Consider the following 25,032-nt stretch of genomic DNA (forward strand, 5'->3'; position numbering starts at 1 on the left):
AGAGTACACAGCCTAAATCCCATCCGTAGTGCTGCCAGTATGGACATGTAAGAGAAATCACATCTCTTGTACATTGCAGCCATTTCTAGATCTACACAGGGTGCAAATGCTTCAACAACATATAGGGAGTTAGAGAAAATCTAATATGCGCAAAAACTTCTTGGAAAACTGTGTTTTATTACTTTATTTCTCATATGTATATTTTTGTGCTCTTCAGGAAATGTTATAGTTTTACATGTTTGATGCTCCTACAATAAAATGACTGCCTCTTCTTCGCACACCTCTAAACACAAATCCATCATGAAAAAAAATATTAAAATCCACAATAGGATCTCTCTAACTATGTGTAATTGTCTTCACAACCAGAAAATGCACTTTGAAATAACATGTTATTCATAGTAAGTGACATTTAAATTGCTCTTACATCATTGTGCTTTTATATGAGCTACAGGTTCTTTTTGACTTTCTTGTCTTAAAAAATGTAGGCAAAGTGATTGTCGGGGCAAGTCCTTGACTTGTTCTAGTCTGTAGCGCTTGTCCACCTTCATAAACAATTTCTAAGTGAAATAACACGACACGTTACATATGTTAGTCATTTAAAATATTCCGGGTCCTGGAAGAGCTTTAATCAATTCTTACTGACAGTATCTGGACACGCTCTAATATGATGTATTGCAGTAAACAACCCTACATTTCGGAATTTACATCATGATTCTTTTGGGTCTTGATGTACGGAATTATTTTCTTTTCTTACATTATTTTTCTCCACTGATAAATGCCACTGGAAGGTCTAAATCTAGAGAAGGTTAGCATCAAGGTCAAAAGGCATAGGGAATATAAAAGGTACTAAATTATGACCGGAAGTTTCAAAAATATTCTAATTTTATTCATTCTATCAAATGGATGTTAAAGCGGACTTTTACTGATCCTTCGGGACTTCAGACATTTATGCAACATTCAATGGCTAGGTCAAAAATATAGATATTAGCCCACGTTATGGGATCTGCCCCTAGCTCAATAATGGTCGTCCTTGGCTATGGGGAATGGAGAAGTGCGTTACTTCATTTTTCACAGAAAAATGTACAAAAATTGACAAGGGATATAATGATAGTCTAGCGTTCTACCAGCTTCACTGTATTCTCCTGTACAGTGGCCTAAAGTCCACCATACACATTAGATGGCTGTCGGACGAACAATGGTTCAGATTTTCATTCGGCTTGTAGCAAGCCTGTCCGGTTTTCCCATACACAGGAGCACTACAATGTTTCTTTCAGAGAGAGACATGTCTGGTGGCCACTAATCTTCAGGAGACAATTGGCAATCTGAAATCAGACATGTCGGATTGGTATCTCTGCTAATGTCCAGGGCTTCCATTTATATTAAGAGGGTTTTCCGAACCCATCACGATCGGCAAATTCAGTCAAAATTAATTGAATGTTTGTTAAGGGAATTGCTATACATCTGTATTCAATGAATGGAAAAAATTGGAAGGCAATACAGAAGTAGACTGGAGCGTCACTTTTAGGCCAGAGTCACAAGAGAAAATTGGCCTGATTTTAGACTCTGTTTAGAGTTTGATCAACGCGTAATCAAAGTGTGATTCGATTTTCTCGGATGTGGAAAAGATGGAAAGAAAAACTTTTTCCATCTTCTCTATTTGGTCAGTCCGTAAAAATCAGACCACACTCAAATATCATCTGAGTCTTGTCCAATATTTTTCAAGGACCCGTAGACTTTCATAGCCAAGTGTGATCTCATTTATTGATACAAATCATGCATGCGGCGTTTTTTCCAGACTGGAGCCAAGAAAAAATATTGGACATATGTAGGGTCCCATAAAATAACATCAGTCCTAGAGCGATCGGATGTTTTGTCAGATCACATGTGGAGTGAACACATGGAGTGAACCTGGCTTTTTTCTCAGGATTTGTAGGGTACCAGAGATTGAACCTTGAAACCAATGAAATAATGGCTAATCCTAGCAGTATGCCGCCACTTTAGGAGCAAAAAATCCCTTAAGGCCTCCAGAAAAAGATGAAACCATTTTTTGTTTTCCATCAGACCTGAAAATCACATTATATAAAACCCAAAAACATTATAGTTCACCTTCTGCCCCCAGAAATTAAGACCAAGTGGTCAGGGCATTGAGCCACAATAAACTATTAAATACACTCATCATTATTAAATCATATATATTCTTCCGTTTTGGCAGAGGCAATGAGAAATGTTTTACGTCGTAATAACGATAAAAGCCCTAATGTTGTTTTTTGATATAATAAACCCAAGAATAACAATGTCGACAGACGTAGACACGCACAGACCCCTCTATCAGTGTAATGACACACCACTGCTAATTTGAGAACACAATTAGTTCAAGCTTCATTTTAATGTTCTGATCTTTAGTGTTTTTCTAGTAAGATTGCGTAAAATAAATGAAGCCTGGAAAGAACAAGGTTATAATAAAAAGTCTAGAAAAAAGTGCTTATTTAAGATACTATATATATAAATATATTACGCCCAGTTTACAGATTATGAATTGCTAGATGTCTAATTTGGTTTCGCTCGTGAGAAAGTCAAAAGTTATTACTTCAACTTATTAAATTCACTTGACAGTTCTGAAATGTGCACGTGGCTTCTGTTCTGAGCCACCCTGATAAGATTACGGTGAAAGGGTGGATGGAAAGTTTTGCAGACACTGAGGAGTTTCTCTGTTCCCAGCTGATCGGCAAAGTCGATCCTTTTCCTACCACTCAACCTCAGGGTGAAGCTGCTAAGTGGTCACACATGGAAATCTATATTGATGGTTATGATGTTTCTACAGCCCTAAAAAATCCACAAATTATACCGTAACATCCCGTTGAGTAGAACCAATATGACCTCATCCCTGGTGCCTAACCTGGATGATCTATCCTAATCTGAAAGTTCTTACAAATTAGAAATCCAGTAGGTATCAGTAAAGTTATCCAACTGGTTCTATATTTTCACACATTCAAAGGCCAAAGGGAGTAATATGCTTTGAGTGTTTGGAAGATAAATATCTTCACAGCTCCATGGATGGGAACTATTTCATGCGTTTCATATATCTGTGAGAGGAACATGATTATTCTGGAGTTGTCCTAAGGCAACGGCTCCTTGGAGACTTGTGCTGAACATTATGACCCAACTTCTGTTATGAACTGTGTCCCATAAGGATACATGGAGGTGCACACATGGGATGTTTGTCATAGGCTCAGCATACCGGCAAGTAAGAAAAGTGGCACTGCGTTTGTGAATTGACCATTACAACAAAATCTCATCCATTGGAAGACAATGGGAATTTTTTTTATGTTCAAGGGTGATTTTCCATTATATAATAACAATTTTACAAAGGTTTTCTTATTGCGTTTTCAGACTTGCTGCATAAGTTTCGGTTAGCCCTAGCTTTAAACATAATTGTATATTTCACAAGCAAAGGTTCCCCAAAATCTGAACAAAACTTAGATCCCAAAGGATGCTAGGAGGCACACTAAGATGACATTAGGGAACAGACAGACCATTCTAAGCCTAATTATTGAGCATTTACTTGAATTTGTCATTTGTGGGGCTTTTTGACTCAAGAGGTAAAGAAATAGGTTTGTGATTAGCCCCATGCTTGTATAAGTTTTATGATTCACATTTTGGTTACTTGGTTGAAAGCACAAGCATGTATGTTCTTAACTTGATTCCATTAACGTTTTAATTAATAAGGGGGTGATAATGCCAAGGAAAAGAGATGTTGTCTGGGCACAGGTATCCCTACGATAGATCATCAATAGTGGGTCATTGGGCGCTCAATGCTAAGCACCCCAAATGATTAGCAGAGTTTTGCTCCGGCAGCGGTCAGGTACAAACTCTTTGAAAAGAGCCACAGAGGACAACTGCATTAAAAGTTTAGCTGCTGCTGAAGGTCAGCTCCTGTTCTTTTGAACAGAAGCTTTACCGATGTACCCGGCAGTGATCGGCAGCAGTGGCAACACTTTAGGCCGGGGACACACTAGCGTATAGCACCCGGTGTGAGAGAATTGGATGTGATATGCTAATGATACTAGTCTCAAACACTTCTGCGAGCATGAGCCGAGGGTCAATTACTGTACCCCAATTTTCTCACATGCGAGAACTGGATAACTGGTGTGGAGAAGAATGAGAGATTAATCTCTCCATCTTCTCCATTGTCTGCCTCGGCGTATATCAGACTGCACTTGGATGTCATCTGAGTGCAGTTCGATGTTTCACATGCACCTGTAGACTTTTATGGGTGCACGCCGTCCCAAATACACTGCCAATTGTAGCATGTAGTAATATTTTATCTCAGTCCATTTAGAGCTGGGGATAAACTCACAGATATGTTTTTCCTCAGGACCTACTGCAATGCAAGAATTTCTATCATTGCACTCATCCTATCTAAATGCTAATGTTAGCAAGTCTTTATTTGGAGCTGCAATCAATAGTTCTGTTCAAAGTGTTTACATCCGGCAGCCACCAGGGCAAAGATAACCTGGGGCACCGGTAATTAGCACTGTAGTCTTGCAGCGCTGGGATCCAGGGTGTAAATCCCACCAAGGCCAACATTGGCATGGAGTTTGTATGTTCTCCCCGTGTTTATGTGAGTTTTGAGAGTGCCCTGGCTTTCTCCCACATGCCAAAGACATACTGATAGGTAATTTAGATTGTGAACCCCAGTGGGGACAGTGATGAATGATCTGATTTGTAAAGCGCTGTGGAATTAATAGCGCTATATTCCGTATTTTTCGGACCATAAGACGCACTTTTTTCCCCCCAAATGTTGGGGGAAAGTTGGGGGTGCGTCTTATTGTCTGACTGTGGCTGCGGGGAATGAGGGTGCTGCTGTGGAGTGAGTCATTGGGGGCACGAGCAGGCTGCAGCAGCGCCTGCCGTGACCACGTGGACCCGCTCATTTAATATGCACGCCCATCCTCCCGCCCATCTCTCAGCGCTGAAGCCGGCACTGACAGGTGGGCGGGAGGATGGGCAGGGATAAACAGCCGGCCCGCATGATCACCCCTGGCAACTGCAGCCTGGAGTGATCATGTGCGGCTGTATTCACTGCCCCCCGCGCATCATCATCAGTGCGGGGGGCAGTGAATCAGTACACATTACTCACCGTTCCCCTGCAGCCTCGCTCCTCCTCCCGTCTGTCTGGTCAGCTGACTTGCGTGACTAGCGGCGCGCACAGCGATGACGTCATCGCTGTGCGCACGTGTCCACACGCAGCCGCCGGCACAGACCACCGGAGGACATCGCGATGCTGCAGGGGGACGGCTGAATTCAGCAGCACTGCCGCTGACATAGACGCTAAGAGGAGCGGTGCTGCAGGGAGTGAGGTGAGTATGAACGTTTATTTTTTTTATGTGCCACAGGATGCGGCCATACACCAGGATGTGGGCATATAGCAGGATAGGGGAATATTATGAGCAGGCTGGGGAGTTTTTGAGCAGGATGAGGGTATATAGCAGCATGGGGAGTATATGAGCAGCATGGGGAGTATATGAGCAGGATGAGGGCATATAACAGGATAGGGGTATATTATGAGCAGCGTGGAGAGTATATAGTAGGCTGGGGAGTATATGAGCAGGCTGGGGAGCATATGAGCAGGCTGGGGAGCATATGAGCAGGCTGGGGAGCATATGAGCAGGCTGGGGAGCATATGAGCAGGCTGGGGAGTATATGAGCAGGATGGGGAGTATATGAGGAGGATGAGGGTATATAGCAGGCTGGGGAGTATATGAGCAGGCTGGGGAGTATATGAGCAGGACATTTTTCCATAACAGTGTCAGCAGCAGATCCTCGCCCCATAAGTGTGTCATGACCACATTTTTTGCTTAAAATTTTATTTTCCTATTTTCCTCCTCTAAAACCAGGGTGCGTCTTATGGTCAGGTGCGTCTTATAGGCCGAAAAATACGGTAAGTGAGTAAAATAAATAAATAGGTGGAGGTGTCAGACCCCCACTATTCTGCTATTGATGACCTACTCAATAGATTGCTATTCAAGTAACTATGCCTGGACAACCCTCTATAACAATACAACACAATTTGGTTCCAATATCTTAGAACACATAACGAAAGGTAATGTTCTCACTGGTTGTTTAGGGCAACATGCCCACTCTGATTTATATATATATATATATATATAAAAATGCCCAGGAACACAGTTAATACACTTTGCCAATAGAAATAAAACGTTCAAAATTTCACCATGTTAAGCATAATTACGGCTCAGAGTAAAGTTATCTTGGTATCAAATAGTTTATGACAAACAACAAAAAATTTTTGAAGGATTCGAGAACCTCCATATTTCACTTACTGGCTACTTCAAGAGACGCATTGTGACTGACTGCTTCTCCCAAGTAATTCCGTGCAACACAGACATAGACCCCTTCATCCGGTCTGCTTTTGCGTCCATGGACTATACGTAAAAAAAATAAAGATCCACTCGGTAGTAACATTCGATGGGAGCGTGGGTCATCTTTATCAGTGTCCACCCTTTCACCTCCTTTATACCACTCGATGGATGGAGCCGGCCGTCCTTCTGCCTTACAGTTTAGTGTAGCCGGTTCACCTTTTGAGACAATAAGATCTGATGGATGTTCCACAATACGAGGCGGGAAATCTTCTTGACGCAGACGTGAGCCTGGAAAGAAAAGTGAATGTTTAGAAAAGAAATGTAATGGATCTCAAAGACCATAAAACTTGTCAAAATACATATTAGGATATATTGAATTTAAAAACAATGTAAATAAATTGGTTGGGAAAAGACTTCATTGTCAGGAAACCGAAACATAAAAATGGAAAAAGTTGCTTAAATACTTGGGTGGGTGCCGTAAACTGTCTTTGCAATGGTATTTTTCACTCCTTCAATATTGGGCATATTTATATATCTGGACTTTAATTTTTTCCTCCACATTTTTCCAAAATCCATAATTTTTCTCTATTTCCATTCATATAGCCAATCGAGGGCTTCATTTTATGAAACGAGTTGTTGTTTTTATTGACACCACTGAATTTACCATATATAGGTATGTAAAAATTCCCAACAAGATAAATTGATGAAAAAAAACAAAAAAAAACCAAGAACAATTTAATTCTGCCATTTTAGGATTTTAACAGCTTTCATTATATGGTAAAAAATAATCTGGCGATATGATTTTCAAGTATGTACAAGTACAGTGATACCAAAGATGTTTTTCTTTATTATTTTAGGGGTTAAAAATAAAATAAACAGCTTTGCAAAAAGAAATTATTTTTTGTCTCCATTGTCTGAAATGAGTAACATTTATACTATTTCACTAATGGAGCTGTGTGGGAGCAGCTGAAGCTTTTACAGATACTATTTTGGGGTATATGCAACGTTTTTAGCCATTTGTATTGCACTTTTTTGAGAGACTTGACGTAATAAAAAGAGGTTAATTCTGGTGAATTGTTTTGGTGTTTTTTTCTATTTACAGGGCTTTATATGTTATCCGACATGACAATCCCAGATGTCTTTTTTTAAGTTTTGTATCTACTTTCTTACAATATTTAAAAAAAAAAAAATCAAATTTTTTACTTTGGCTTGTAAGTCCCTTCTGAGGACATGAATCTATGATCCTTTGATTGTTTGCTCTATATACAGTAATTCAACAGTATAACATTGTATAATGTATATAACAATCTCCTGTGAAGCCTAATCTGTAGCTGGGCTCACAGAGAGACCACCAAGATTTCAGCCGTAGAGGCCTTCAGCAGACCATGGTAAGGCTGCTTTCACACTACGTTTTTATAACATGCGTCATGAACGTTTTTTTGCTGCAAAAGTGGATCCTGCTTTTACAGCAAAAAAACGCATGCAAACGCATGTATTATTTTGCAGGATCCTGTCACTTTAAGTTTATGGGCGGGCATTGGAGTCATGTGATCGGGAATGAGGGGAACTGAACGTGAAAGACTGGGAGCCGGCATCTGACAGCTGTGCAGGCTCGTAACCAAGGTAAACATCGAGTAACTTGCTTGGATACCCGATATTTACATTGGTTACGAGCGCCTGCAGCTGCTAGGAGCCGGTTCCCTGCACACGTAACCAAGATAAACATCGGGTAACTAAGACCGCAGTTACCCGATGTTTACCTTGGTCACGAGCGTCCTCCGCTCTCAGGCGGGGGAGAGTGGAGAGAGAGGGAGGGAGAGGGAGGGAGGTGGAGAGAGAGGGAGGGGGAGGTGGAGAGAGAGAGACAGATCACGCGAGGCTGGTTTCTGGGCATGCTCAGTAGAGCAAGCAGGATCCTGTCTATCAGCATGCCAGCGTTCACATGCGTTTGCGTGCTGTTTAGTCAGGATCCAGCAAATTGCAGTATTTGGACACAGCTCAAAAACGCTACAAGTAGCGTTTTTTGAAAAAAGTTAAAAAACTGCAAGTCGCTGGATCCTTACTATAACGCATGCAAACGCAGGTGAACGCATGTTGACGCGAGTCCATTGCAAATGCATTGAAATGAAAACGCATTTGCACTGGATTCATTTTTGCGTAAAAAAAACGTTCATGACGGATGTTAAAAAAACGTAGTGTGAAAGCAGCCTAATCCACTTGCACCCTTCGATTGCCTCATGCTTGGGGGAAGGTGGGGAAATAGGAGCCAGTTTGTGCATGCACTAGTGATCACTCCATTTCAATGCGGCTGTCAGTGATTGATAGTGGCATCTAAATAGATAAACAGCAGTAATCAGAGCAGACTGCAGTGCCTGCTGTCACAGGCAGATGATGGCTGTTTAGTACCGCTGGTATCTACACGTGTGGAGTGGGCTCAGTTTCCGAGCCTGCTTTTCAAGTTGTTATCGGATGTGGTGTGCACATAAAAAACAAATTAAAAACCCTGTCCTCACTCTCCTGGAAGTGTTCTGTTTATGGCTGGCTGCATGTAGGTGGAGAACCAAACTGCCCAATCAGTAACTTCCATTTGGGTTCAGGTCAAGTCCGGATTCCAAACCGAACTTTATCTAAAGTCCGGCTGAACCCGACAAACTGAACATTCACGGGTCCGCTCATCTCTACTGCTGGCTAAAAGAAAAGTTACTACTAGTGACGGGCGAACCTGGACTTTAAAAGTCCGGACCCATGCGGCTGCCATTAACCCATTATTACCCCAATTGCCACCACACCAAGGCAATTGGGAAGAGACAGTTAAAGTTCCGGGATTGTTGTGTGACGCCCTGGACTAGCCAGGTAGTCACAGACATAACAACACACACCCTCCCCTGGATAGTCACACCAGTCACACAAAAACCCTTGTTGCCTCCCTCCAGGGTCTGATGTCCACACCAGGTGGGGCGGAGCCAGGCGGTTGGCCCCACCCACCGAGGAGTTCACAGGTCTGGAGGCGGGAAAAGAGACAGATCTGAGTAGACAGTGAAAGTGAGAGGTCAGAAACTGTCGGTGTCTGGGTAGGGGCCCAGACACAAACAGCAAGGTTGGCAGACGGTGGTGGCCGTCTGCAGGAGTTAGTGGATCTGTGTGGAACCGTCGGACCGGGTCGGGCGGTGGCCCACCTGTACCAAGCCGGGGAGCGGAGTGAAGCTAAGAACAAAGGCAGGGCCATCGGACCCCGACTAGGCTTGGAGCCGCCTACAACGGTCAAATCCAAGTGTGACTGGAACCCCAGGGGTTTCCTAAAAACCAAGACCCGACAGAAGGCAACAGTCCACACCGTGAGAATACACAGCCACCGCCATAGGCTAGAGATCCAAGGGCCAGAGCCTGCGGGCGAAACGGGCTCCTTCGGTACCTATACGCCGGGGAGAGGACTACCGGTGGGCAACCACAGGAGTCAGAACATTCTACCAAGGTGCAGGGAAAGACAGCCACCATCAGCCATCCGGGGAGAGCTCAAACACTGCAGCTGGCTGCGGGACCCGTCAATCCAGCCGTTTGGTTTACCAGAGATTCTGTGCATCTGTGTCTGAGTGAGTACACCAGTGCCATCCGGCACCGCGCCGAACTGCCCCTACAACCCTGCATCCAGGCCATCCTGCCTCCCCGTATCACCACCGGGCCCCAGGATCACCAACCCCCTACCTACGGAAAGGACAACATTCTAGCTGCTCCCTACCATCTCTTCCGGGATCCCTGTCACCAGCAGCGGTGGTGCTCATAATCACCACGACCCGTGGGTGGCGTCACGAACTATCTCCCAAAACAAACCACCCCCTTTTCACTCATGGGCGAGGAGCGCTGCTCGAGTCCCCGGGTGTGGCCCACCGCTCGAGCCACTGAGCAGCAGCAGCAGCCGCGGACCCGAGTGTAGCGAGTACGGCCCCTCCGCCCGCATCTAATGAATGTGGCAATCCTGGGCGGCAGCAGGTGGCTATTTTTAGGTTGGGTGGGAGTCAATAACCATGGGTCTCTCCAGGCTGAGAATGCCAGCCCCAAGCTGTCAGGCTTCATCTTGGTTGGGTGTCAAAATTGAGGGGGACCACACACTGTTTTTTTAATTTATTTAAGTAATTAAAAAAAAGAAAAAATCTGCATGCGGTTCCTCTTGTTTTGATACACAGCCAAGATAAGCACACAGCTGGGGGCTGCAGCCTGTAGCTGTATACTTAGTTTGTTCTGGGTATTATAATATGTGGGGAGCCCACGCCAATTTTTTTATTTATTTATTTTTATACCATGATACTGACCTGCAGACAGCGCCTCTGATTGATTGCAGTCAGATGCTGTCACACAGACTGGGGGCGCGTCTCATTGCAATTAATCACAGACACCAGGACTGCTGATGGGCGGGGAAAGCAGTGCATATGGATAAGCAATAATGAGCAGCCCCAGAAGAACAGTGAGCCACCTGGAAGCAGTTACGGCCGTGCCTGAGACTCTGTAAGTATAGAGCGCTTGCTCCAATCCTCCAATCCCTTCCACTACCATTTTTAAACACCGGGTTATCTTATATAAATATATTTTAATATATTAAATTATATATTAAATATCTGGGATCAATTGCAGGCTGGAGCCGATTTTTTTTTTTTTTTAAGTCCAGTTAGTCCCATTGATCCCGGATATCTGCGAGTTCATCCATTACTAGTTACTTCCAGTGTGCCAATTGAATAATAATAATAATAATAATAATAATAATAATAATAATAATAATAATAATAATAATATTTAAATTGTTGGATGTTTTCATCAAAGTGTGGGACCAGCTACGAATCCAATGACTATAGTATCTAAAGGTTGTTTAGTAATGTAAAAATCTGATCATTTTTCTTTTTTGCTGGATGTCATAAACATAAGTCAAATATCAAAAAAGAAACAATATTAAATAAATTTCCTCCCAAGGTATAATTATGGGGACTGAAGAGGTCCAAAGAGATTGCCACTTAAGAAAACATCAATATTGTAAATGGCCCAAGGTTGGTGTGAATGAACATGAAACACATGGGAGTAGAGGGGCTTCTGCCTCTCCTCCTTGATATCTGGGGGATTAACACAATGTAACAAGTACTTTATTTCCATTAATGACATTTTGTAATTTGACCTCAGATAAAAAAATAAATAAATAACTTGGAAAAGTGGTGAAAATGAAAAGGCACCAAACATCTAAAATTCCCATGATTGGCAGATAACTCCACATTAGCAGGAATGCCGGTGACATATTTCCCTAAGGGATGTAATGACCTTGACGAGTGAATTATAATCTTTCCCTTTATGTAAAAGTTATTATAAAAAAAAAACATTCTAAGTGCATTTGAGGCAGGTTTTTAAGCCCTATTAAATGTGCATTTTGCGGAACAAGAGACCATTTATTATCGGAATATTATATAAATCCTGCAATCAGCACCAATCCTATCATTTTCTTGTCAAACGCGCTATACGCTGAAGAATATTTGTCGAAAATAAGAACTCTGCACCCATTAATTATCGAAAGTATCCTTTTTTTTTTTGGTCAAATCATTTAATACGTCCTTTGAAAAAATATTTTTTTACATAAGTGTAAGTTCTTCTATGAAGAGATATAGATTTTCATGCTAACCAGCTCCCCATTAGTAAATAATACACAGTAATCTATACGGCTAAGTCCTCTTCTTTCTATGCACGTATGAGACGGATTGGGTTTCTTCTCAGCATTAATAACTGACAAGGTGTGTCATATTTACTAGACGATAAGCAGATGTACCAGAAAAGAGAAATGCCTCCAGCTATACACAGGAAACGCAGATCCAGACACTTTAAAGAGCACCTGTCACCCTGAGACGTCATCTGTAGGACCTTCAGGGAGGCCACAACTTGTGGTTATGCTTTAACCTAGGTATGGCTTTCCAACGATGGGAGGTGGTGGTAGGGTTGGGGAGAGCATGTTATCAAGACCCCATTCAGAAATAATAGACCTAATGATTTTCGACTAATCATAAAATATTTACATACAATGATATTTCATTACAATTTGGGTTGTTTTGGCAAAGTTGATGAAAATGTGTGCAATTTCCTAATTACACGCTACGATATATCAAACGATATGTCGTCGGGGTCATGTCGTAAGTGACGCACATCTGGCGCCGTTTGACATATCATAGCGTGTGACAGCTACGAGCGACTGTGAACGAGCAAAAATACTCACCTTATCGTTGCTCGTTGACACGTCACTCATTTTCTAAAAATCGCACGTTCTTCTGCGCGCCGCTTGTTCATCGTTCCCGGGGCAGCACACATCGCTCCATGTGACACCCCGGAAATGCTGAACTGCAGCTTACCTGTGTCCCGCCGGCAATGTGGGCGGGATGTTTACGTCCCGCTCACCCCCGCCCCTCCGCTACTATTGGCCAGCCGCTGTGTGACGTCGCTGTGACGCCGAACGTCCCTCCCCCTTCAGGAAGAGGATGTTAGCCGCCCACAGCGACGTCGTTTGGAAGGTAAGTGCTGACGGGGGGTTTACTACTTTGTGCGACACGGGCAACAAATTGTCCGTGCCGCACAAACGACGGGGGCGAATGCGATTGCAAATGCAATCGCACAAGAAATTGCTACATGTAAAGCAGGCTATACGCTGTACATCAACTTTCCTAATTTACAACCAAGGAAATATAAGAAGTTTTCTTTTGGAAATAAAGAAAACTACACCGCTAGTTCTACATCAGGGGTGGGGAACCTCCGGCCCGCGGGCCGTATGCGGCCCGCCATGACCTTTTCTGCGGCCCCCGGGCACATTCCACAGTCCACAGAGCTCGGGAGGCAGCAGCGTCTTGCTTGCTGCTGGCCCTTTAAACCCTGTATGGCTTACATCCTCATGCTAGCTAATGCTAGCGTGAGGACGTACTTTGTGGGTGGAGTAAGCGCTCAACTCTCTCTTTTTCCACAGAAGAGAAGCTACTACCTCAGCGTCCGACAGGTGTGTTTGTGCTCCCATGCCTGTGTGTGCCCCTGCACATCCCCACTGCAGCCTGTGCTCCGTGCAGCGTCCCATCCACCTTGCGCATCCCCACTGCAGAGTCCCGTCCTCCTTGTGCATCCCCACTGCAGCCTGTGCTCCGTGCAGTGTCCCGTCCTCCTCGTGCATCCCCACTGCAGCCTGTGCTCCGTGCAGTGTCCCGTCCTCCTCGTGCATCCCCACTGCAGCCTGTGCTCCGTGCAGCGTCTCATCCTCCTTGTGTATCCCCACTGCAGCCTGTGCTCCGTGCAGTGTCCCGTCCTCCTCGTGCATCCCCACTGCAGCCTGTGCTCCGTGCAGTGTCCCGTCCTCCTCGCGTATCCCCACGGCAGCCTGTGCTCCTCACTCTCCCCCACGGCAGCCTGTGCTCCTCACTCTCCCCCACGGCAGCCTGTGCTCCTCACTCTCCCCCACGGCGGCCTGTGCTCCTCACTCTCCCCCACGGCAGCCTGTGCTCCTCACTCTCCCCCACGGCAGCCTGTGCTCCTCACTCTCCCCCACGGCAGCCTGTGCTCCTCACTCTCCCCCACGGCAGCCTGCCCCCTGTGGCCTCCCCACGGCAGCCTGTGCCCCTGTGGCCTCCCTACGGCAGCCTGTGCCTCTGTGGCCTCCACACTGCTGCCTATGCCCCTGCGGCCTCCACACTGCTGCCTTTGCCCCCCTGGTATGTCAGAACCCCTAGCAATGTCCTTATATTTCTCCCAGCCCTCCCAAGTGATATATAATCCTCCCCAGTGATGTCTAGTCCTCCCAGCCCTCCCCAGTGATGTCTAGTCCTCCCAGCCCTCCCCAGTGATGTCTCGTCCTTGCAGCCCTCCCCAGTGATGTCTAGTCCTCGCAGCCCTCCCCAGTGATGTCTAGTCCTCGCAGCCCTCCCCAGTGATGTCTAGTCCTCCCAGCCCTCCCCAGTGATGTCTAGTCCTCCCAGCCCTCCCCAGTGATGTCTAGTCCTCCCAGCCCTCCACAGTGATGTCTAGTCCACCCAGCACTCCACAGTGATGTCTAGTCCTCCCAGCCCTCCACAGTGATGTCTAGTCCTCCCATCCCTCCACAGTGATGTCCAGTCCTCCCAGCCCTCCCCAGTGATGTCTAGTCCTCCCAGCCCTCCCCAGTGATGTATATGCCCTCAGCATCTCCTGTGATGTATATGCCCTCAGCATCTCCTGTGATGTATATGCCCTCAGCATCTCCTGTGATGTATATGCCCTCAGCATCTCCTGTGATGTATATGCCCTCAGCATCTCCTGTGATGTAAGTGCCCTCAGCATCTCCTGTGATGTATATACCCTCAGCATCTCCTGTGATGTAAATACCCTCAGCATCTCCTGTGATGTAAATACCCTCAGCATCTCCTGTGATGTATTTACAGCAGTCCCAGCTGACACAAACGTGGAAAAACAGTTGTGAGAAGCAATAAGATCAATATTGAATAATATAGCCGCACCAAAAACAAGAAGCTTCAGCCGCCACGATGAGTTAATTGTTTGACTAAGTATAGCAGGGTAATTTTAAGTTGATAGTTTTGTGCGGCCCCCGAAGGTTGGTAGAAAATTCCAAATGGCCCTCGGCATTAAAAAGGTTCCCCACCCCTGTTCTACATGGTAGAGATAGCTACCCTATAATTCTATCTTATATTCTTTAGTGAGCCTTGCAGAATGACAAGCGATAGGTTTCTGTCTAGGCTCCTATCTGCAGATTGCTGTGTTGGGGACTTGACTCGCAACATTGAACAAGAGGGGTTATCCTGATGTCATTGATGTAAGTTTGTGGACTGGTTTTCCTCTAATAATGAAGTAAAATGATGCCATTACATATTTCAAAAAGCATCCTGTTCTTGTCACTAAAGATGAGAAAACTCATGAAGGTTCAGTTCGGCGGGTGCAGCAGAACTGAATCTCAACGGGTTCGATCTTGACCCGAACCCCAATGGAAGTCACTGATTGGCAGTTCGGGTTTCCGCCAACATACAGCCAGCCATAAGCAGATCACTCCCATGTGAGGGTGAGCGGGTTTTTTCATGTTTTTAGGGGGGGTTGCACATTACATCTGATCATGCTGTTAGCTCCAGTGCGAGCCATTCAAACACTGCAAGCAGCTTATACTTAGCTGAGCACCTAGCGTAGCTGAGTACCGCGATGCTCGTGTGAGTGGTCAGAATACTTGAAGTACCCGAGCTCTGTTTTTTTTGTAAAGTTGGTGTTCAGCCCAAAAACTGAACATCGAACATCGGGTTCGATCATCTCTATTTGTCACATTTCATGATGGGCCGCAGTCCTGAGACCTCTGTCTCTACTGACTTGAGGAGCTACAGTTTATCATAAGTATAAACACCAGATCTGCCAGAAAAAGGCTGTTACAAGAGAAGAAATAAATCTCATTAGTTGACTGAGGATAGAGGATGTTTTTCTTTCTTCAGCACAAAATTACTGGTCAAACCAAGCACAAGCACTCAGTGCACCCTTGGCGTGGTCGAATATTTCACGGCCCCTTTTCCACCTACTTGTTTACCATCTCTCGCCACCCTCTTCTGGCTCCTGCAAAGTAAGTTCTGTCAATCAGAGAAGAGGGGGCAGATATAGATGGAAAACAATTAAGGAAGGTGCATTGAACTAAACCAAGGGTGCACACTTATTTTGTGATGACACCCCCTTAAGCACCTATTCTGTGATAAACAAAAAGATATATCCAGGAGGCACTCACAAATAACGGTGCATGAGTCCACTGAAGGCATCTACAGTAAATATGAAAAATAGAGACCGGAACTCCTCAATCATCAATAGGAAGTTACGTCATGTAACCTGCTATTGAAGATTGTGAAGTGCTGATCTCTATTTTTCATATTCTGTGAAAGAGTGATGTGTGATTTTTGGGACGACCCCTTTAAGGTAAAATGTTTTAATGTATTATTGCATTAGATTCCAAATTTTAAAGACGACAAACCACCAGGATTTTCCTATATATACTAAAGCCAGTGCTATACTGGTGCTATCATGCTGATTCTATACATATCTTTAGTTGTGAGATCAGATGTATACTTTCTGGAATACAGGCAAGTAAAGTTTGTGAAATGCACTGTTATTTAATGATAGGTGTAAAGCAATATCAAATAGGTGGGTCGGGTTTTGCTAGTTATTCCTGCTCCTGTCTGTCCTTTCTCCCTCCCTTCCTTAACAGAGACAGGGGGAGGAAGGACAGACAGGGGTGGGAATAATTAGCAAAACCCAACCCACCTATTAGACATTACGTTGCACCTCTCATCAAATAACAGAGCATTTCACAAACTTTACTTGCCTGTATTTCAGAAACTATACATCCGATCTCTAACTAAAGGTATGTATAGAATCAGCATGATGGCACCAGTATAGCACTGGCTTTAGTTTATATATGAAAATCCTGGTGGATGGTCCTCTTTAAGGCCTCTGCCACACTTTCGTGACAAAACATAACGTTTTTGTCATGTACGTGTTAAAGGGGTGATTTTGTCCCTGTGTGCCGTGTTTCTGGCATGTACGTGTTCTCCGTGTGTTATACATAATAACACACGGAAAACGGAAAGTCCCACCTACCTGCATCATCCGGCGCTGTCTGTGGTGCTGAATGATAGCGTCCGGCCAAAGCCACACCTCGCTGACGCTGCTTCCGGCCCCCAGTGAAGAAGAAGCGTTGTTCAAATTCACTGGGGGACGGATGCAGGTGACAGCAGCGGCAGAGACTGCAGGTATGGTGGAGGTGAGTATGTGTTTTTATTATTTTTACACTGACACGTGTCTTTCTCCGGCGCGTGTCACATGGGCCCGCATTCACACTACATCCGTGTGGTACGGGTGCGGGCTGTGTGACACTCGTGCTGCCGGAGCAACACGGACATGTCAGCCTTTTTAAAAAACGGACACACGTAAGTACGGAACGGACACACGTTCCGTTCCTGAATACTTACGTGTGTCCAAAACAATAGCAATACGTAGGACCACGTGGGCCCGTGTCTCCGGTACGTGAAAAAAAAGACACACACGTACCGGAGGCACGTGAGTGTGGCAGAGGCCTAAATCTTTGTATGAAGTTACCAGGTGATTGACTCAATCACTTTATAACCCCAGATCATTCACACTCCTACACCGCATTCCCCAACTTTTAAAGACAATCAAGTCCGTGATAAAAAATACCCAAATCAAAACTTTGATTTACTGTATTTGATTTTCATGTTTCTACTGCTCTATATACAGATAGCTTAGGGGTTACCAAGTATTAAAGGCCATTTTTCACAATTCTCTCATTACCATACCCAGCTGTGAAGTTGGTGGCATTTATTTATCATGATTACTGCTGCAGATTAGGTGATACTCCTCATAATCAGCTCTCCCTTTAATTACACTATTTATTAAAGATGTTGCAGCTGCATAATAATAATCAGGAACCGCTATTCTGCCCATCAAGAGCCTATCTCTCATACAAGCAGCGTCCAAACTGTCGTATCTGCAGCGCTGCCAACAGCGGAGATGAAATTTGGGCAAAAAATAGGTCATGTTGTCATCCTGTCTGCCCAGAAAATGATGCCTGGTATCAGGACGACAGATAAGCTCTGTAGATTACTTGCTTGTGGAGGGGGGTATCACTTTCTATAAGAGGCGGTTTCTTACAATATGTGATCAACGTACTGTATATCCCACCCATGTATCACACACTCGACAGATAAGTGGCTACATATTGCTTACGATAAGTGGCTAGGATCAGTTTTTTCAGAAAGTTCTAAAAAACAAATTGATAAAAGGATTTCCTGCTACTACAAGCCTCCGCTGTGATCCGCAGGGAACCTGCCAGCAAGTGTTCAGATCCGACTAAAGAGAAAATAAAGAATGACATGGGGCACAATGAAATCAATGACTTCAGTAATATCTCCATAGACTTTCCTCTGCCTATGGAACACAGTAAACCACCATTAAAGTGGAATAAAATTGTTCCCAATGTCTGCTTATCTGGCATTTTTATTCTAAGGGGTACTTTACACGCTTCGACATCGCTAACGATTTATCGTAAGGGTCACAGTGTTTGTGACGCACATTCGACTTCGTTAGCGACATCGCAGCGTGTGACACATATGAGCGACCTTAAACGATCGCAAAAGTGGTAAAAATCGTTGGTGTTGGAGAGGTCATGCAAAAACCAAGTATCGTTGTCTGGTGAGTAGCGATGTTGTTCGTCGTTCCTGCGGCACCACACATCGCTGTGTGTGACACCGCAGGAGCGACGAACATCTCCTTACCTCCGTCCACCGGCAATGAGGAAGGAAGGAGGTGGGTGGCATGTTTCAGCCGCTCATCTCCGCCCCTCCTCTGCTATTGGACGGCTGCCGTGTGACGTCGCTGTGACGCCACACGAACTACCCCCACATCGAGGTCATATGGACGGGTAAGTATGTGTGACGGGGGTTAATCGTTTGTGCGGCACGTTCAACAAATTGAACGTGCCACACATATGATGGGGGCGTTGCAAATCGCATACGATATCATATGCGAAATTGCAACGTGTAAAGCAGGCTTTATACACAGTTTAACTCTTAGCTCTGCTACATCTCCATCAGCGAAAGAAGATAATCTTTGAAAACAACACCAGGCAGCTCAGTAAGTGATACATCCCAGGAATCAGGCTTTCTTGTCCTCTGTTATACTGCTAAAGGCTTAAAGGGAACTTGTTGGTGCAATATGCACCTGGAACCAGGAATAGTTCTGGGTGCATATTGTTATTTCCTGCCTAACTGTTCCTGCATCTGGTAGCATGGATAAAGAGATCTTTAGAAAAAGAATTTCGAAAGATCCTTTATGATATGCTAATGAGCGCAGGGACTAAGCACAAAGGCGTTAGTTCCTGCACTCATTCCACCCTCTTGGCATGGCAGCATACCCACAGGGGTGTGCTAACATCCTATTCCATGCAGCATCACCAGTGGTGACGAGCATACCTGTGTCACCATTGATCCAAAGTCCCCGGTACTTCCGGTTAAGGACATTAGACCTTTCTACACTCGCCTTCATACTGCACATGACAGGAAGTGTTGGGGCATTCAAAAGTTCGGTGACAGCATACAATATATCAATTTATGTATGAATTTAAAAAAATGCCCCCCAAATTTGCTGTATCTTTACATACTGTATCATAAAAACCTTTAGTGATATAGAAAATGTGCGCTAGATATTTAGAACATTCACTTGGAAACAGAAAATGGAAGGAAAAATAAAAAAAAAGGAACACTGATCTCCATTTATTCATATTCCGGTAACAGCGTACATATTTATCAGGATGTTTCTCTACACAGAGGAGAGAGAGATTATATGATAAAAAGCAGAAAGGTTAAAGTTTGTCTCTCGCCTTAATGACTTTTTCAATCACGAGAACTAAAATCTAATGAAAAACAGACAAAGAAATAAATGGTAACCGAAAACAAAGAACGTTTCCCCACACCAGAGATGCGCTAAACACACAAAACAAATTATAAAAAGCTGTTGACAAAATGAATAAAATCAGATTGAGGAGAGTAGGGAAAGAAAAGTCCTACCTGACTGAGTGGAGCTCAAAAATGGGGACCAGAATGAAAAGCTTCAACGACAGGATTTGTGACAACCAGACGTTTAGACAATACTGCAGTATAACAACTGAGGCCCGAGTCATAGAAGAGGCAGAAATAATTCTTACATTCATGGAAACAATCAGAAATTTTGCCAAAAAATGTCATTCCGTGTGTGAATTTAAGAGGTTGTCCACTACTTTTACATTGATCGTCTATCCTTAGGATAGGTCATCAATGTCTGATTGGCCGATCAGCCTTTCACGGTGGCGGCAGCAGGTGGCCAGAATTGCTCAGTTCCAGAGTTGCCCTATCTTCTGATAGCAGCCATGTGCTGCATATCCGCCTCATATTTGCAGTGCTAATATTAGAAGATGAGGCAGCACCGGAACTGAGCATTTCTGGTTGTCCGCTGCCACCGTCGGCACCATCAACACCTGATTGGCACAGTGCCGCGTGTCAGATCAAGGCCAATCAGACATTGATGACTTATTTTATGGATAGGCTACGTGCCGGATCAAGGCCAATCAGACATTAATGACTTATGCTAAGGCCGGATTAAGGCCGGACATTTATGACTTATCCTAAAGATAGGCCAAGTGTCGGATCAAGGCCAATCAGACATTGATGACTTATTCTAAGGGGTACTTTGCACGCTGCAACATCACTAGCCGATGATAGCGATGCCAAGCGCGATAGTATCCGCCCCCGTCGCACATGCGATATCTTGTGATAGCTGCTGTAGCGAACATTATCGCTACGACAGCTTCACACGCACTTACCTGCACTGTGACGTCGCTCTGGCCGGCGACCCGCCTCCTTCCTAAGGGGGGCGGGTCGTGCGGCTTCCCAGTGACATCACACGGCAGGCGGCCAATAGAAGCAGAAGCGGAGGGGCGGAGATGAGCGGGATGTAAACATCCCGCCCACCTCCTTCCTTCTGCATAGCCGGTGGAGGCAGGTAAGGAGAAGTTCCCCGCTCCTGCGGTTTCATACACAGCCATGTGTGCTGCTGCAGAAACGAGGAATAACATCGTACCTGACGCTGCAGCGAAATTATGAAAATGACCGACACTACACAGATCACCGATTTACGACGCTTTTGTGATCGTTTATCAGGGTATCTAGGCTTTACACGTTGCGACGTCGTTACTGGCGCCGGATATGTGTCACTTTTGATTTGACCCCGACAACATCGCAGGAGCGATGTCGCAACGTGCAAAGTACCTCTAAGGGGTGCTTCACACACAGCGAGCTCGCTGCCGAGATCGCTGCTGAGTCACGCTTTTTGTGACGCAGCAGTGACCTCATTAGCGATCTCGCTGTGTGTGACAATGAGCAGCGATCTGGCCCCTGCTGCGAGATCGCTGCTCGTTACACACAGCCCTGGTTCGTTTTCTTCAAAGCCGCTCTCCCGCTGTGACACACAGATCGCTGTGTGTGACAGCGAGAGAGCGACAAATGAAGCGAGCAGGAGCCGGCATCTGACAGCTGAGGTAAGCTGTATCCAAGATAAACATCGGGTAACCAAGGTGGTTACCCGATATTTACCTTAGTTACGAGCCTCTGCAGCTCTCACGCTGCCTGTGCTGCCGGCTCCGGCTCTCTGCACATGTAGCTGCTGTACACATCGGGTTAATTAACCCGATGTGTACAGCAGCTAGGAGAGCAAGGAGCCAGCGCTAAGCAGTGTGCGCGGCTCCCTGCTCTCTGAACATGTAGCTGCATTACACATCGGGTTAATTAACCCGATGTGTACTGTAGCTATGGTAGGAGAGCAAGGAGCCAGCGCTCAGTGTGCGCGGCTCCCTGCTCCCTGCACACACAGCTGTGCGCTGGTAACTAATGTAAACATCGGGTAACCATACCCGATGTTTACCTTAGTTACCAGTCTCCGCAGCTTCCAGACGGCAGCTCCGTGCAAGCGCAGCGTCGCTTGCACGTCGCTGCTGGCTGGGGGCTGTTCACTGGTCGCTGGTGAGATCTGCCTGTTTGACAGCTCACCAGCGACCATGTAGCGATGCAGCAGCGATCCTGACCAGGTCAGATCGCTGGTCGGATCGCTGCTGCATCGCTAAGTGTGAAGGTACCCTAAGGATAGGCTGGGTGTCGGATTAAGGCCGATCAGACATTGATAACTTATCCTAAAGATAGGCCAGGTGTCGAATCAAGGCCGGTCAGACATTGATGACTTTTCCTAAGGGTAGGCCGGGTGTCGGATCAAGGCCAATCAGATATTGATGACTTATCCTAAGGATAGGCCGGGTGTCGGATCAAGGCCGGTCAGACATTGATGACTTATCCTAAGGATAGGCCGGGTGTCGGATCAAGGCCAATCAGACATTGATGACTTATTCTAAAGATAGGCCGGGTGTCGGATCAAGGCCAGTCAGACATTGATGACTTATCCTAAGGATAGCCCAGGTGTCGGATCAAGGCCGATCAGACATTGATGACTTATCCTAAGGATACAGTATCAATCTAAAAGTAGTGGAGCAATCGTACAATATTGCAGATGTGGCAACATTACTGTATGTTCTTAAAGAGGGCCTATCAAAGGTGAAAGTGACCAATATTTGTTCCTATTTTATTTCCTTTTTTATTAAATCCACCATAAATATGTGAATCCCCATATCGTACGCACTGTGGTGTCAGAGATGGGAATATTGGTCACGTGGCTGCAAGCATGCAATATACATACTTGTGGCCAGAATTTAACTACATGGTCACGGCCACACTCAATACACTTGCACTGTCCATCTGGTCGGAATATGTCCGGAAGTCTGCATATCGCATACCCGTGGACACGTGACCGCAGCTCCTGACTCTGACTCCAGAAAATCCACTCCCAACCATAGGAAAAATTCAGAATTCCACCATTTCTATTAAAATCTATGGGTTGCCACAACTTGCCTATATAACAGAAGGCAGGACAGGTCAACCCAAGTGAGATACCTTCTTTGTAAAGGCTGCCTACAGTCGCCAAGAGATGAGGATTCTGAACAAAGGTTCAATTTCCGGTATATAAACTCAACACACTAAAAAGGTATATAAAACTGTGTTTGGAACAAGACAACCCCCTTTAATAGTAAACTAACATTCTGGCAGTCTTGTGACAAGTAACAAAAGGAAAAATGTTGGCTTTTTTTAAAGAACACTGTATACACCGACTCCAAAGAATCCATCATCACCACTGTTCGAAGTGTTCCGGATTATTGGAATGTCCCCATCTTTGAATGAGCGATCCGTGCTGACAGATGCAGTTTCTCTCTGGCTGAGGGTCTGTTCTATTAATATGTAAGCAGCTGCATTACAGACTTTCGTCTGGTGGAGAGAGACAGACGCTATCTGCGTGGACTTAATAAACTTGTTCGGAGTTTGCACAAGTTCCCGGCGCCCATTGATAACAAGTTTGTAATAGTACCTAGAACACCAGGATATGACACTCAATATCTCCACACAGCATCCCGCCTCTTGTGTTTTGTGCCAGCGGCTGTGCCCTTACCGGCGTTATCTGGCACATGGAGAAGATATCTCACTGTGAATGAATGCCCCGTTCAGAACTGCACTTCCTCAAAATGTCCAGATATCGTGGAACTACCGTATTTGCCAGACATTCCTATTCTTCTGATATTCGTAGCTTAGAAGCAAACAAATTTATTAGATAAGACGGTAAAAAATAAAACAAACATGTACAAATGGATGAATCATAGACCTGATACTGGTTTAGAGATGAGCAAATCGATTCGATGTGCTGAAATTTTAGGAAATTGCTAAACCCAAGGAATTCGAACAATTTATGGTTTGGGAGGAATTGCCTAAAAACTGCAGCCATTTTATTAATATCAGAAGATTTCACAAGCAAGGAATGGATCTTATAACCGAGGGCGCAGCCGAATGCCTGTCCCATAATCCCAAAATGCAGCGATCCCTTTAAAGGGTAGAGAACATTTAATCAAGAGAGGCTAATATTCCCCGTATAAAAGCCGAGGATGGGAATGCAGCAGACATATTATGGTGAATCTGGATTTACAGTGGGCCTGGTACTAGGATATCATAGCTTAGTAAAAATATGGATAGAGATGAGCGAACATGAGGTTCGGTGTTCGATGTTCATACCAAGCACAGACTACAAAAAAAAGAGTCCGCGTTCGGAGTTCAGGTGCACTCGAGTGAGGATCGCTGTGATTGGGTATGCTCGGTACTCAGCCCAGTGTGAGCTGCTTGCAGTGTCTGAACGGCTCACACTGGGGGTGACAACAGCATAATCGGATGTAGTGGACACCAAACCCCCAAAACATGGAAAAATGCAGCACAGGGAAGTGACCAATTATATAGACCCGAACTGCCCAATTAGTGACTCATTGGCGTTCAGGACAAGTCCAGGTCCCAAACTGAACTTTTCCAAAAGTCTGGCAACACCCGCCAAACTGAACTTCCACGGAACGCCATAAAAACTGAAGAAACTGGAATCCTAGACATGTTGCATGGCAAAATATATCGTCTTGTAGCAATTTTTTGAAAATTGTAGCAAAAACATTGCATGTCTACCACCATCATGGCAAAAAAATGCAACGCTTCTGCAACTTGTGAACTCAGTCTAAAAATAGTGTGTGTGATAGAATGGCAGTGAAGATTAGTATGGGAGGTAAAAATAGAGTGACGTATAGATTTTTCAGAACAATTGGAAACTTTAGAAGACTTTTGATTTGTTAAAAATTGATATAAAGCAAATCAAATTTCCATGGAAACTGTCAAATTTAGTTAATTTCAATTTGAAAAGATTTGCTTCTTTCTATAATGGTCCATAAGCTCTTGCCACTGGCTCAAATTTACTGGAATTTTCAGATACTGTCCTGAGAAATGAGGTTCAACCGGTGTCAAAAAGAGCCAGAGTTTACGTAAAAATTGTTCAGAGAGAAAAGTCTCTGTTGGGTCGCCGCACTTCAAGGTAAGCACTGTTGGTGGGACTTTAACACCCCTTTTCCCCTAACACTGAGGGCAGGGGCAGACGGCCATGTTTTTGATCCAAGTGGGATCCAACAAAA

The 25,032-nt window shown here is 44.8% G+C and overlaps 1 protein-coding gene across 3 annotated transcripts in view; it reads right to left on the reverse strand.

Moving 5' to 3' along the window:
* Positions 1–25,032, reverse strand: part of ROBO1 (roundabout guidance receptor 1) — a 1,692,467-nt gene that overhangs the window by 424,122 nt on the left and 1,243,313 nt on the right. For all 3 annotated transcript variants that reach the window (XM_075335086.1, XM_075335085.1, XM_075335087.1), the window contains one exon: positions 6,342–6,668. In XM_075335086.1, coding sequence (XP_075191201.1) covers positions 6,342–6,668 — 327 coding nt within the window. The remainder of the gene's footprint in view (positions 1–6,341; positions 6,669–25,032) is intronic.

The sequence above is a fragment of the Anomaloglossus baeobatrachus genome, chromosome 2 (assembly GCF_048569485.1).
Source record: "Anomaloglossus baeobatrachus isolate aAnoBae1 chromosome 2, aAnoBae1.hap1, whole genome shotgun sequence".
In the NCBI taxonomy this organism is placed as follows: Eukaryota; Metazoa; Chordata; class Amphibia; order Anura; family Aromobatidae; genus Anomaloglossus; species Anomaloglossus baeobatrachus.